Source organism: Ascidia mentula, chromosome 5 (genome assembly GCF_947561715.1).
Source record: "Ascidia mentula chromosome 5, kaAscMent1.1, whole genome shotgun sequence".
Lineage (NCBI taxonomy): Eukaryota > Metazoa > Chordata > Ascidiacea > Phlebobranchia > Ascidiidae > Ascidia > Ascidia mentula.
The window spans coordinates 3,317,601-3,332,278 of record NC_138570.1 but is presented as its reverse complement, the minus strand read 5'-3'; the positions used below and the strand labels follow the sequence as shown (position 1 = coordinate 3,332,278).

The 14,678-nt window shown below is 39.3% G+C and overlaps 1 protein-coding gene across 2 annotated transcripts; it reads left to right on the top strand.

The window, feature by feature from the left end:
- The first annotated feature begins 2,777 nt into the window (after positions 1–2,777).
- Positions 2,778–13,254, top strand: LOC145902070 (uncharacterized). 2 transcript variants are annotated; one of them, XM_082989917.1, is made up of 22 exons: positions 2,778–2,882; positions 3,044–3,121; positions 4,321–4,431; positions 4,734–4,856; positions 5,225–5,344; positions 5,584–5,700; positions 6,026–6,193; positions 6,676–7,107; positions 7,640–7,834; positions 8,137–8,244; positions 8,525–8,646; positions 8,747–8,899; positions 9,260–9,448; positions 9,724–9,984; positions 10,312–10,440; positions 10,802–10,939; positions 11,055–11,164; positions 11,234–11,441; positions 11,660–11,801; positions 12,062–12,225; positions 12,442–12,612; positions 12,805–13,254. In XM_082989917.1, exons 1-22 carry the CDS (start codon positions 2,837–2,839, stop codon positions 13,036–13,038), a joined length of 3,519 nt encoding a protein of 1,172 aa, XP_082846043.1. In that variant the 5' UTR covers positions 2,778–2,836; the 3' UTR covers positions 13,039–13,254. The 2 variants fall into 2 exon arrangements, with proteins under 2 accessions (XP_082846043.1, XP_082846044.1); XM_082989918.1 differs by lacking the exon at positions 6,676–7,107.
- Positions 13,255–14,678: the final 1,424 nt, after the last annotated feature.

Genomic DNA, 14,678 nt, shown 5'->3' with positions numbered 1-14,678 from the left:
CGGCGCCGCTGAAAAGGTGACGCAGGTTGTGTGATCGCTCGTGCGTGACGCGTTTATCTCTTACGCAAAGGAGACCGGACGAGCGAAAAAGCCGGATGGCTGCTCTCTTTTTGGGCATTGCTGCGGTCAGTTTTGTCCTCTGAAATTTTGGGTTGTCTGGACGTGGTTTGTTATGTTGACAGTAGTTAATGTTTAGGTTCATACCGTATTGTGAACTATGTGACAGAACGGTTGTCTGACATATCAAAGGATTAGGCCAGTGTGACCAATACATTAGCTGCACTTGAGATGCCTGATGTGCTGTAATGTAGTCGAGTGCTTTATCGTTATTTAGTCAGGTTGCTGTCAACATTTGTTCCAAAGGTAAAGAGCTGATTTCGATAGACGCGTACAAAAGTATTTTTTGTGTTTGTGCAGTCCATTTAGCTATGGTTAAACGCCCGCAGCGCATTGCACAACCTCATACTTAAAGCGCCACGCGTTTCTCAACATGTAAACTTCGAGGCCAATTCAACTGCTTTGTTTCATGAAATGTGTGGCGTGTTTATCTCAGGCGAATGCAGCGATTTGAAGAACGGCTAATCTGATTCACACAATTGGATTCCTAGAAATTTGTAGAAGTCAACTCCTTATACAAACGCGGAGTAATCATGCAAGACTTTACTTGCGTATAAGACGATGTAATAAGGTTATTAGACGTCACAAAACTTTTTACAAATACAAAACTGTAAATACAGAGGCATTCAAAATTGCCTATAGTATTAGGGATGTAGAAATGAGGTAAAACTTGCGTTTGTTGGTGTGGCTGGTGTGAATTGCAAATGTACGTCGTGCTGTGCGCCATGGGACTAACCTGAGTCAGGCGCAATACAGTAAGAGGAAATACGAGTATAACCGCTTTTGTTGAAGTTGAGAACTTTGTTCTGTATGTAGTAAATAGTATTTACTACACACCAAACTGTCGTATGAATCGCGTGTGAGAATGGTCACATACCGCCAGGCAACAAAGTTTGTGGCTATTCCGTTCGTTATTTGGAGCTCATCAAGCGGTGATTGAGCGGCCGCATCCGCCGTGGAACCGATATAAGTTTCCTGCACAGGAAGGTGACGCATCTTCCGTTATTTGCCAGAAAATCAGTGTGACGTAGTGTGCCAGTAGACAGCGTAATGTCAACATGTTTGAGCGTGTAAAGAGTTTTTGAGGCAAATGCTCGAACGACCGCGCTAAGGTGCAGAAAGTTAAGAAAATAAAAGAGCAGAAGGGATGTCTGGACGTTTTGCTTTACCTATGCAACGGGCGGTTATTGTTAAAATTGCGTTATTTTATGATATTTGAAACTATTGCCTAATGTGCTACATTGCTTTTGCTGTAAAAATTTAAGATTTATACTTTTAAACCGTGTATGTTGTCCAATCATATGTATAATAGGAAGCCTATGTATGATTTATTAGGTCGATTTAAAACGGGCCAAACAAGTCTATGTTAGAGTAGGAGCACATGCAAAGCAGCTGGTGTGTGGTAATAAATAAATGCAAAATATTTAAATTATGTTTTCCGCAAATTACATACGCGTGTTCGGTCTTACAAGATCGTTAACCGATGTATCATGTATTTACCATAGAGCGTATATCGCTGAGTCCACGATCAACGTTGTATGTGCTTCATTGAACTTTTGAGGCGAAAGTGGGCATTACTTCACGCTCTCTCGGCAACATTGTAAACAGGAATGAAATACTATCCATTGTTGTGGCCTTAGACAAATCCAGTAGACAGTTCAATCGCCAGCGAAATTGTCAACTAGCTGTGGTGAGTGGGTATTTTGAAGATACCAGTCATAAGATGTGACTGTGTTTGAGTCATAGCAAACTTTTTCGTAGCAACCCGACAGCAAAATTCAAAATATAGCTTGTAAGTAATACCTTGCGCAGGGGGTATTTTAGCTCTTACTTCCTGGGTTCGTTGGGCGTCATGTTTGGGGTTTCTATCATCTAAGTTTAACCATGTGATGACGTTAAAACGTGCTCTATAGTTTCGAAACGATTACAAGATTTAAATACCAAGAATGTACGAGACTCTTATTGAACAAAACAACTTCTTCTTCGTGCGAAAAAGGCAGTTCCAGGTTTGTCAGATTCAAAACGTGAGAAATTCAATCTTGTTTACAACGGACTCTAGCTTGCGGTAAGAAACATTCCAACCCAAAATAATTACGACAGAAAGGGTCTTCTACGTCACAAAAACTGGCCAAGTCAGCGTGTCCGTTGTTGTGGGTCCCTCTCGCTCACGTAGCCAAAGTCAGTAATGGAAATATAAGTAAATTACAGGGGCATACAGGGCTCTTTAAGTAGGCCTTTTTTCTGGTGCAGCCGTGTGGAAATACGGGGCTTAGCGTCGTGGGGACGTAACAGGGCAACAAAACATGCGGGTTGTTGTGGAGGTAGATTATGTGGACTGAATGTGCTATAATTACTGTTTAAAAGATTGTTCAGAAGTACTTTCAGAAGCTGGTTTAAATAATACAGTATTCGTATAAACAACAGATGTAAGTAGTTTTAAACCACGAGCATTTATGTATGGCCACAGTGCGTTTAACAGACTGACATTATTTTGTTTTGGTCGCAACAAATCCATTTTACCGTTTGCTTTTGTTTTTACGGAGCTTTGGATGGTGGATTTCGGTTTCCTACATTGTTTCCTAAAGATTGTGGAAAAGTTAGAAGCCTGTTTGATTTTTAAGTGTAAATTTATCTTCCCTGGCATGTTTTTATACAGGCTACTAGTTCCAGAAATTTAACACACGTTAGGTGCTGCCTTACAGACTTGTTTGGACAAACAATGAAGACTCTTTTCTGTTCGTTCCTGCTCGTCGTGGCGATATTCGGTAAACGCAAATTCTGTAATTATCCGCAAAGAATCGCGAAACATTTTAAAATTTCTTTCGTATTAAACGCCTTTATTTGATAACGTTAAAGTAAGAACTAGTTTTAATTTTTATTTTGACAAGACGTACTTTGTCTGAGGAATATGAATATGTTTTTAAAGCAACGAATTGCAAGGGACAAAACACTACAGTTCCACCGAATTCGGCTACCTCAACATCCCCAGTTCCACAGGGCGAAGGTAAGAGGTTATAACTACAGCTTATGTGTACCTTAAACGATAGGACTGCCGCAAGGTTGTCATTGACTTTCGTGCACGGCATGAACCAGTCTTACCCACGCTTGTCTCGAGACTGTATAATACCCGGTCCTTGACAAAGCAATACCCGATTGTCCGCGAGGTTTAACTGTTTTTATAAACCGCTCCAAATATTTCGGACGTTTGGTTCTTGCAGCGCCCCTAAAAGTTTCATAAGAGGTATTTGCGATGTAACGTGGAATGTCAAGCGTGAGAACACAAACGTTGCTTCAACCACTAAGTGGAATTATGTGACCGCTTGTTATGTTTGAACACGAACTTTCGGTTTCTGTTGAATGTGAAGGAGTACTTGAAGGCTTCGGCAGTTCTAGGTTGGGAGAGAAAGTGAGTAAAACTCGCAGAAGGTATATAAGGGACACTGCAACTAATGATAAAAAAGTGAACTACTATCATCGCAAAGTACGTTATGGGGCTATCTTGTCAGCTTTTTGGCCAACAATGACTTGTTATTTTGAACTTTGGTGTACCAAGTCGTTTGTCTTGCAATATTGTTTGGCATCATCGGTATCGCCTATTCAGTGATCAACTTTAGCTACACATGGCATGGGTGTTGAGGCTCTAATGAGTCACGTAATTTGCATTCTCCGCACGCTTCCTGGGCCCATTTATTTACAGCTTCCTGTGGTCACAATATTTTTTTAATTATTTGCCAGCCATGTCCCTTCTTTTCTGCACGCAGCAAACAATCCCCTCATCAATTAACTGCAGTTTGTCATCTTGGTCACTTTTGTTAACCCACAATCCTAATGAGTACTTGCTGGCCATCAATATATATTTCGACTTATATATGCGCCGAAATTGTAGCGTTTTTACCAGATATATTGCCTAAATATTTTGTTTCTAACTTGGAAAGGAAAAACAGTAGTATTCTACAAAGTGCGTAAATCGTTTCCTAGCGAAGAAAAATATCGTATTGGTATTATATGTTGAGTTCGGTTTTCATGCACCATCACAATAACAGCTCCTGAAACTCCGGGAAAACTTGAGGTGTCAGCATTTCATGGGCCCCTGACTTGATGACCTTCATGGTTTTATCGGTGCCCATGCCATTCTGTTTCTTTTGTGTATTGATCATCTGCGTCAAAATACACATGATTTTATTTTTATTTGTTTTCTACCAGTATGTGGAGGTGGACGGTGCCATCTAAACGCATCGTGTGTCTCTCAAATTGACTCCCCTCCGCGGTGCCAGTGCAACGTTGGTTTCTCAGGAGATGGCACCAGCTGCACAGGTTTATACATTCTATACATCTGACTATAATATTACAGCAAATCAGGTGTTCGCAGACATATACACAACCGAATAACTGATTCGTTAACTTGGTTCACGTTCGCTGTTGTAGGGACCTAAATACACGAATTGTTAACTTTTCCTATGCTGGGTTTATATTTTCCTGTCTGCGCCGTCAGTATTACTGATAAATGTAGTGTTAAATTTCGTCACATTGAATAATCGACTTTGTGGTCACCTTGTCCAAACAATACACTCACGAATACATTTAAATATAAGCAATAACGCGTCTTTTTGGATCAGATTTGTGTACAACGTTGAGGAGCTGCGATGCTCAGGCTTCCTGCTTCCACACTGGCAACGCCTCAAACCCAGTCCAATGCGTCTGTAACAACGGGTTTACCGGTAACGGTAGTTCGTGTGTCGGTAAGTTATACGGGTCACAAGTAGGTATTTGCTCTGTAGTTATATAAACGAACAAAAAGGTAGGTTTGTTCAACTTAACTTAATGTCAGGGGTTTACGACATGGTTTTGATGTAGACGCATGTAGCACAGCGAAGAAATGATATTGTATAAAAGCCTCCACAATGGAATGCATTGGCATAAAAGCCTTCGATAAAAAGGAAATTCTGACGTGTTCCTTTCAGTTTCCAGTTTTTTAGAATTGTTGACTGAAACTGCTTTTTTCCCAAAGTACCATAGGGTGCAGTGAGTCGGCGTTATTTTTCAAAGAGCAAAATATCGTCCAACTTCAGGCCATTGCTAACGTCATGGCCGCTTCTTGTATTTTCAGATGTCAACGAGTGTGTACCCGCCACAACGTGCCCCGTCAACACTACATGTCAAAACACAGCAGGCTCCTTCCTGTGCTCTTGTCCAAATGGATACACGTTGAACGGGACGAGATGCGTGGGTAGGAAAAATCATTGGTTTTATACTTCATGATGAGGAAACGCAACTTCAGCTAATTTCATCAACAGTAATCAGTAGCAATTCTGTATGGTAATGTTGATGTTTAGTTATGCCTCGTTACAGCAGTATTTAACAGTATATCTCATCGCGCCGATAAGTCTTGGTTTCACAAAAACCTCCATTTGAAATGGACGGAAAAGTAACGCATATGATTTAATTTTGTATTGCAATTTATTACAGATGTGAACGAATGCCTTGTGGGCTTCCACGAATGCCCGCAAACTTGCATCAACGTTCCTGGTACTTTTACTTGCGAATGTAGGCCGGGTTACGTCGGGAATGGACTCATCTGCGAAAGTATGTAATGCTGTGGATTTATTGGTCTCTTGAATATGTACAGTCCTTCCGCATACAGATTGCGAACTTTGTGCTGAATACAGCGAGTAACTTGAAATATATTTGATGTGATAAAATAAATTCAATGTTATGTAATAGTTGGTTAAACACTTAATGCACAACACACAACAAATGCTCACAAAATCAACAATAAATACCAATCGGTTTGTTCGTAAAGAGTGAGTGTTCAGATGCGAATTATATTGCCTCAGTCCCAGCAGCAACTCCACCCTCCGTCTTATCCCGCTTTGCGATCGATTGTCCGTACAATACCTTCTGTTTGCAGTTGATCCTTGCAACGAGACGACCTGCGGAGTGAACGCTACGTGTGAACTACACGATGACTCTGGACGAATAATTAATTTTGCAAACTGGACCTCCAATATTCGGATAAATCCCACGTGTGTCTGCAACCCAGGTCTCCAGGGGAACGCCTATGCGGCATGCACTGCCGGTAAGTTCTGAATTTTGGGGCATTGTATTGGTATGCTTCAAACGTATGGGTTAAATGGCGTTTTTAGTTTTTAAGTGGGTAGCTGGAATAACGCAATCACCAAGCAAAATTGCTGTCGTAAATGTAAACACATTAGACGTAAATTCATTTCGCTGGATCGTCGTTAACGGAACTGTTTAACAAATACTTCAAAATTAAAATACCTGGATGTGTGTTTTTCATTATTTTGACAAAACATGCAATGTTTTTTTAGCGCTGGCTTTATGAGTTTTTGTGCGTGTTAACAAAAAAAAACATTTTTAAAGCATGATTATATCCACCTTAGTCGACGTATTAAAAGGCCTTTGCCATTAAAACATTTTACTTATTTACAGCTGCCAATATTTAAACTCCACAGTATTTGTATATTTAGCTTCAAAGCCATTTACCCTTACATGGGTTTAGTTCCTGGTGAAGTACATTAACAACCAAGTTAATTACAGCAACAACCTCTTCCCCGATTGTTTCTTCAACGGAAATCCCAAACGCAAAAGCCACTACCACGCCCTCAAACACAAGCAGTGCCCATCCAGCCACATCAGACGCACCTTCACTCACCAACACAACACTTCCTGTGACAACAACAAACCCAGCCAACTACAGTTTATCAAACACTGGTAGAACTGTCACAACTAACACAACAGACATACTGACAATCGCACAGCAAACACAAACAAGAGCAAAAACGGAATTATCCACAATGTTAGAACCAACAACACAATCGACAATAATACCGCTTACAAATTCCACAACAGCAACAACTAAAAATTCATCAATAACAACCCAAAAAAACACAGCAACAACAACAATCCCAACAACAACAACAACAGCAACATCTTCTACCACAACAAACGTTGAAACAACTACTGATCCAGGTTTGGTATTAGCACTTCACACTCCCCAGCTAGAATAATTAACTGCACACTTTAATGTGAAACCTGCTGACATTATTTCTCCCACCTAACAGGTGCTTTCTACAACAAACTACAAAAATACTCTTCTATCTTTCACGAACTACATGAACGTCTTGCTTGAGCATGCTTACTATACTTTTTATACACTCGTATGCTAAATTGATATTTTAATACTTTTTGTGGATACTTTCTAACAAAATTTACTATTTGTCTTGTTGTTTGCATCTATTTTTAGGTATATATATCAAGGCAAAAATAGGCATGCTCGCGTGTTATATGTGTTGTTGTACAAACTTCTATTTCCAAAAAAACATACGGAAGATATTTATTGTCTAAAGAAAAACAATTTTGTGTCTTTCCCTTTTTGCTTCGATTTTATTGTTTGTTTGGGTTTGTGAATAACAATGCAGTTGTAATGTTATTTAACTCGGCCATAAAAACAAATCCTACTAATGGAAGTCAAATCATCGAAAATAAAATTTGTTTTTTCAAGGTATCCGGAATCCGTGTGTTGGCAAAACGTGCGCAGGAAACGCCACGTGTTTCATTGAAGTGTTTCGCAACGGCCGCCTGGTAGACTACCCGTTCTATGAACCAGTTCTATATGGAATTCTACCCACCGACACGATAATTTCAAACTGCAGATGCATGGGTTCTTTCACAGGCGATGGAAACGTTTACTGTGCTCGTAAGATATATAAAGCAAACTTCATGCCAAGTTATATGTTTAAAAAAAGGCAATTTCGAAAAAAAATGGATTGTGCCTCATTCGGTAATGTAATATCATGCTGGTTTATCGGTCGATGCAAGCTTCTTACATTACTACTGCATATTCTACTGATTACCTGTTCGTATAATTGAGGTGTTATACTTTAGTAGAACTGTGCGTCTACCAACTCACGCAAACGAACGGTTAACAAACATGCAAGTGGTCGTTAGGGCACGTCATTCCTCATGCAGCAATATCAGCTGTTTCTTTTTCTTTTGCAGCAACTTGTGATGGATCCTATCCTGTATATTTAGACTTTCTGATTCTCTATTTTCCCACTACTCTGGCTCCACAATGGTCGTATTCCAAAGAACTGTGTTCTTTCACTGGTAAGTTTCACTGTTTCTTGCCTAATTTCCTAAATCAACTAAAAACGCCTTTGCCTTGATGCGTATTTTGTATTGCCTCTAAATTCGCTTGGCAAGTTATTCTCTTTCGTACTTGGGCAACATATTTCATCGAGCTTAAGACAGCAATGCTATAGTGAGTTTGAAATTGATTGAGATTGTGTTTCACATAATTGGGCAAAATCTTACCTTGCATTTTTGGCACCAGACCTACTGCAATGCACATGCATACAGTGAACTTACATTCATTGATTTTTTGTAGGGCAGCCACTCTTTACGGTGCAATGCATTGTATCATACAGCGTTGAAGGGTATATTACCTTCTTTGGAGTGCCAATACCGATCCCATGTACCAACGAAAGCATTTCTACTATAGTATCACAGGTATAAAAGTGATTCAACAACCACATAGTCTATCGTCGAAATTAAATATCTTAGTCAATTATTTCTCTTACTTTGTGAAACTTTTTTCTGAACTGTTTAGATACCTGTTGAATTCTTGAACACTACCGAATTGGATGCGATTTTAACAAGTGTCGATGCTTTGACTTTTAACACGACAAATGTGAACAGTCAAGACATATCCGCCGCAACCAACTTTATCAACGATTTGGCAGCGAATGCAACTAACTTACTGGTAAGCGCTTTTTCACACCACATTTTGAGTAAATCTTTAAATAAATTAAAAAAAAATTCAAAAGTCCCGTTTCGATTATTATGAGTCGATTGCTCTTTTTAAACCTTGTATGTCAAGCTAAAGCCGGCGACAAGTTTTGGGCGTAAAGTTTTATGCAAATATTACCCGAGTTTTAAAACCAAATACATTTTTACAAACTTTTTTTTCAATTTACTTGATAGTAACTAAGGTTAGTGAAAAACTACATCTCCAAGAGAAATAGTCGAATTGCATGTTCTGCCGGTTGCAGAAAAAGTACACACACTTGTATGCAAGACCCTAAAACAAAATTTGCAAATTTTATTTGCATTTGCTTCGAAGGTCTCCGAGTTCTCTTACCAACGTATCGTCAACATTGCCGATCACGTCACTACGTTTTTTGACGTCAACAATCAGACGTCGGGCGTGCCCGAGGCAGGCCTGGTTCAATCGCTAACTTCCTTAGCTTACCAAGTGGTCATTCCCATCAACGGCCTCCTCTCGTTCAGCAGCCCGAATATTGTAGCTGAGGTTCGTACGCGTATTTTTATAAAAATAAATTGTTTGTTTTTTCTTTAATTCTGGTTTCCAAAAGTTTGCAACTCACTTCTTAATTTTCATTGACGAATTTGGTTCGTATGCGTTTAAGGCAAACAGCAGCGGTAAAGTGGGGAAAGTTCAATGACAGAAAGTTAGTTTTAGACTAACTTAGCATAAGGTCTTATAAAGCTTAGGCTATTGCAGTAGCACATTTTTTTTTTTTTTCTAACCTCCAACACAAATTAAGCTTTTTGACTGTTTTGTAGTTGATTGAACAACAAAATCCAACGCAAGACATAAAGTACAGCCCCGTTCTAGCAGTGGCTCAAAACTCCACCTTCGTACCTATACAACCAGTGTCGATCGTCATACCACTGGAGGCCCTTCTGCTTGCAGAACAGCAAACCTCTGGTGGACAGGCGAGGCGCAAGAGAGCTACTAATTCCATGGACAACACCACTGTTCGTGCTGTATTTGTTCTTCATCAAAATAGCACTCTTTTTCCGTCATCTGATAATGCGGACTGGGTGGGTACAAAGTTTATTCACTTTGCATTTACTTTGTTGGTGCAAAGCTGCTACAGATGTGGACCTAAGTGTCTTTACACATTGAATCTATAAGCATTCACCGCATTTGTCATGAAATACTATTTCATAAAGAAATTTCACTACTTCAGAAAGATGTACTTGTTTCGCAACAAGCTTGTAAAGAAAACAATAGTATTTATCTATTTGTTCAGTTTTCATTGTATTTAACTTCTGGATAATGCTCATACCAACACATGGATGTACAACAACCTGTCTGTTCGTAAAATAAAACGTGTTTGCCACTTTTAAACTATTTAATTAACTTAGGTGGTTTCCGGGAATGTTGGAAATCAATCGACGCCTGCGGTTGTTACCAACTTAGCAAACCCAATCAACGTAGCTCACAACACGGTGAACCAAACGGCAGGAAAGAATCAAAACGATACAAACCTCACAGTAAGCACATGTCTAAATTTCTACTTGGACATTAAAATTAAAACTGTATTTACCAAACACTTAGTTTCCAGCTTTCTCTTGGTGCTGCTTTGCTAAAAGCAAGCAAGTCAGAGTATTCATATATTCTGACCATCTTTTTTCTAAACGAGGGTAAATTGGTGTATAACTTGTCTTTTTCTGCACGTTGTCTCGTTCCGTGTCGAAGTGCTTTCTATCGTTTCTTTGCACACGGCAAGTTCCAACTGCGCAAAGCAGCTCACTGCACTACATCCAATTTGTGACCCTAAACCGATAATGGCAAATCGGAATGAATTTAGAGCGCCTGTTCAAATCAAAACCGTAACACGTGCTTTTCGGTCAGGCGAAATACGTGAACGAAACATGCGTGTTCTGGAATTTCACCTCTCAAGCCTGGTCTACGCAGGGGTGTTGCCTGGAACCAAACACCAACCCACCTCAGTGCAAATGCAACCATTTGACCAACTTTGCAATACTAGTTGTAAGTTTTTCGATTTTGATTTTCCCTATGTCGTTTACCTGTTTGTTTAACTTTCGAATTTAAAACCACAGTGTATTGGTATTTAGAGTTTTTAAACAGAAATTTATTTTTGCAGTCGATATACGAAATACCACCGAGCATATCACAACAGATCGTCAGTATCGTCGGATGCAGTCTCTCCATTGCATCCCTCATATTTACCATCATTCTTTTACTCATTTCAAAGTAAGTTGACTAAAAATAGCATCCCAACGCAATTGCATATTGTGGCTATCTGTCTCCTGTTAACTTCAGGGACATACGGGATCGGAGGCCCATGCGCGTATTGATGAACATATGCGCAAATCTTGCGGTCGTATACCTCATTTTCTTGATCGGGATAGACAAAAGAGATAGCGAAACTGGATGTGTCGTGAGCGCCATCTTGCTGCATTACTTTCTGCTGGTGGCTTGGTGCTGGATGGCGGTATACGGCCACTTGCTGTACAAGTCAATTGTCAAGGTTAGTGGAGGCTATCGATTTAGGTGCCAAACATATGGATTAAATAAAACCTTACTTGAATTCTTGAAGTATAATTATTCGGTCTAAATAAAACTAATATTTTTTAGCATTAATAGATTTTATTGTATTTCGTTTTGCAGTTTTCTTTACATTGAATTATTTTACTAAGAATGATGAATTCTTTAAGGTCAAAGTAAAGATAATTTGTACATTTTTAGATTTTTAACGTATCGTGGGATAACTACCTGATCAAGACATCATTCTTGTCTTACGGTTTTCCTCTGGTGGTAATCGCAATAACCACTGCGGTAAACAAAGCATATGAGATGCAGTCGGAAGATAGTCCAGTCTGTGGACAAGGTTGGTTAGTTTGGTTAGAGCCATCAGGGCCTCCGGTACTAATTTCTTCAAAATGTCAAACTTTCATTGGGTTAAACATATAGGCACCAACATAACACAATGAATATGATTTGTAGCTCCTTGTGAAATTGTACGATAGAAAACACCTCATTTGTGTGTTTCGCAGTGTTTACAGACCTAAACAGGTATCGATTTTTGTCGCGAAAAGATATACGACTTTAGCTATCAAAAATTAATTAATTGTCTCGCTTTCTCCACAGGTCCTCCGTCGGCTTTCGCGCACACATACCTCGCTAACAACATGTGTTGGATCCATGGCTATTCGTTGTACATCGCATTCTTGTTACCAGTGGCCTGTCTTATATCTTTCAATGTCGCAATGTTTGCTCTTGTAATGAGAGGCCTTACGTGCAAACGACAAAAGGTATTATTTTACTTGCAGGAGAATATATGTGCTCCTGATTTATACGCTACCTTAAATTTCTTCATAGGAAAACTGAGAAAAGTTAACTTTAAAGAAGTGCTTTCCTGTGGCCAAATATATAAAACTGTTGATAAACATCTTAGTTAATGATTTGATAACTAATTATAAGTAGTATCCTTTTTAATTTAACATCAAAATGTGGATGTACGTTTAAAGATTTCTTCTACCTCTCAAAATCCCTCAAATCTTCATAACTTGGCCATCGCCCTCTCAATTGCCAGTACTTTAGGCGTGGTCTGGTTTTTCGGTTTCTTCATGATGGTTTCGGACAATCCTCAGTACCTGGCTGCCATGAGTTGGCTTTTCACCATTGTTGCTGCTTTTCAGGTATTTCGCCGTCCACGTTAGCTCTTGTAGTTTATATAGAGTCACTAATGCAGCTTACCTCATACGGTTGCAGTTTTGTTTTGCTTTTTTTACGACTTTCAATAGAGTTAAGGTTGTGCTGTAAGAAATGTAAAATAATGCTGGTAAGGATTGCGACACAGAAAACAGTTTCAAGATGTTTTTCTGCTTTAGGGCTTTTGTGTGTTCGTTCTTACTTGCATACGACAAGGGGACGTGCGTCGACTGTGGTGGCCTCCGGTACAAAGGGTTTTATGCTGTCAAAACGAAGACTATTCCGTGGCTTCGTCTTCGAAAACCGCCGACGGTTCTGGTCCAAGCACAGCGCAGGGAACCGGCCTTCGCCCGATAAAATATGAACAGAACCCGGAACTTTCATTTTCCAGCAGCAAAGGAACGCAGACGTAACGAAATTAAGAGTGTTACTTCAAAGGGCACTTGATTGGTTAGAATTTTTTGAAGGTGTTTTATCCATGACCATTGAGCACGCTGCATGTTAGATATAACTTATAAAGCGTTAAACATATGAACGTTACCAACCATGTTATTGTGACTTGTCTGTTTTATTACACGCCATGTTATTTGTATTTGAAATAGAAACAGTTTTACGCATTAGTATCGTAATACAGCTATCTGTTCCTGGAGTCGCATTGCATGTAGTATGACCACAAAGCTTTGTTGTGACAACGAAAGCGACAAAAGGCAACGGTGCATCTTACCTTCTGTGGGAACGTCCACGTAGATAGATATTGCCGATCATAAATCACAACATATAATAACTGCTTCCCAAATATTTACCCATATATCACATTGTTGCGGAGAGGAATCAACAAATAGGTTACAAAAATCTTTACAATGAAGTTACCGATGCAACTGCTGCATATTAGTGTGAACATAAAGTGCTACCCTGCCAACCTAAAGTTATAAAACACACAAATAACTTAAGAATTATGAAAAGTTTATTAAAAATATTCACTCTTTTCTATTTGACAGACGGCCGAAAGTAATCTTACGTAAAATTATTTTGGCCAAACATCGGGTTCAAACAGTTGTTTTTAGTAAAACAAGCTGATTGAATAAAACTAGTTGGGTCGCAGAAGGAAAAGGCACAGTAAAGTATAACTTGACTGTACTGCGGTTTTACTGCGGTCAAGAATTTCCAATCACATTTTATGCCACTTATTTGCATTTAAATGACTGAAAACGGTAATTACTTTGTTTTGTGTAAAAGGAAATATTGTTGCTGCTTTTCAGGTATTTCGCCGTCCACGTTAACTCTTGTAGTTTATATAGAGTCACTAATGCAGCTTACCTCATACGGCTGCAGTTTTGTTTTGCTTTTTTTACGACTTTCAATAGAGTTAAGGTTGTGCTGTAAGAAATGTAAAATAATGCGGGTAAGAATTGCGACACAAAAACAGTTTCAAGATTTTTTTTCTGTTGCTTTAGGGCTTTTGTGTGTTCGTTCTTACTTGCATACGACAAGGGGACGTGCGTCGACTGTGGTGGCCTCCGGTACAAAGGGTTTTATGCTGTCAAAACGAAGACTATTCCGTGGCTTCGTCTTCGAAAACCGCCGACGGTTCTGGTCCAAGCACAGCGCAGGGAACCGGCCTTCGCCCGATAAAATATGAACAGAACCCGGAACTTTCATTTTCTAACAGCAAAGGAACGCAGACGTAACGAAATTAAGAGTGTTACTTTAAAGGGCACTTGATTGGTTAGAATTTTTTTGAGGTGTTTTATCCATGACCATTGAGCACGCTGCATGTTAGATATAACTTATAAGCGTTAAATGTATGAACGTTACCAACCATGTTATAGTGACTTGTCTGTTTTATTACACGCCATGTTATTTGTATTTGAAATAGAAACAGTTTTACGCATTAGTATCGTAATACAGCTATCTGTTCCTGGAGTCGCATTGCATGTAGTATGACCACAAAGCTTTGTTGTGGCAACGAAAGCGACAAAAGGCAACCGTGTATCTTACCTTCTGTGGGAACGTCCACATAGATATTGCCGATCATAAATCACAACATATAATA

Bases quoted from the DNA above. Each gene is read 5' to 3' on its own strand.
- LOC145902070 (XM_082989917.1), top strand. From the start codon at position 2,837: ATGAAGACTCTTTTCTGTTCGTTCCTGCTCGTCGTGGCGATATTCG. The intron at 3,122-4,320 runs GTAAGAGGTTAT...GTTTTCTACCAG, and splicing joins CCCAGTTCCACAGGGCGAAG to TATGTGGAGGTGGACGGTGC. The intron at 12,226-12,441 runs GTATTATTTTAC...GTACGTTTAAAG, and splicing joins TTACGTGCAAACGACAAAAG to ATTTCTTCTACCTCTCAAAA.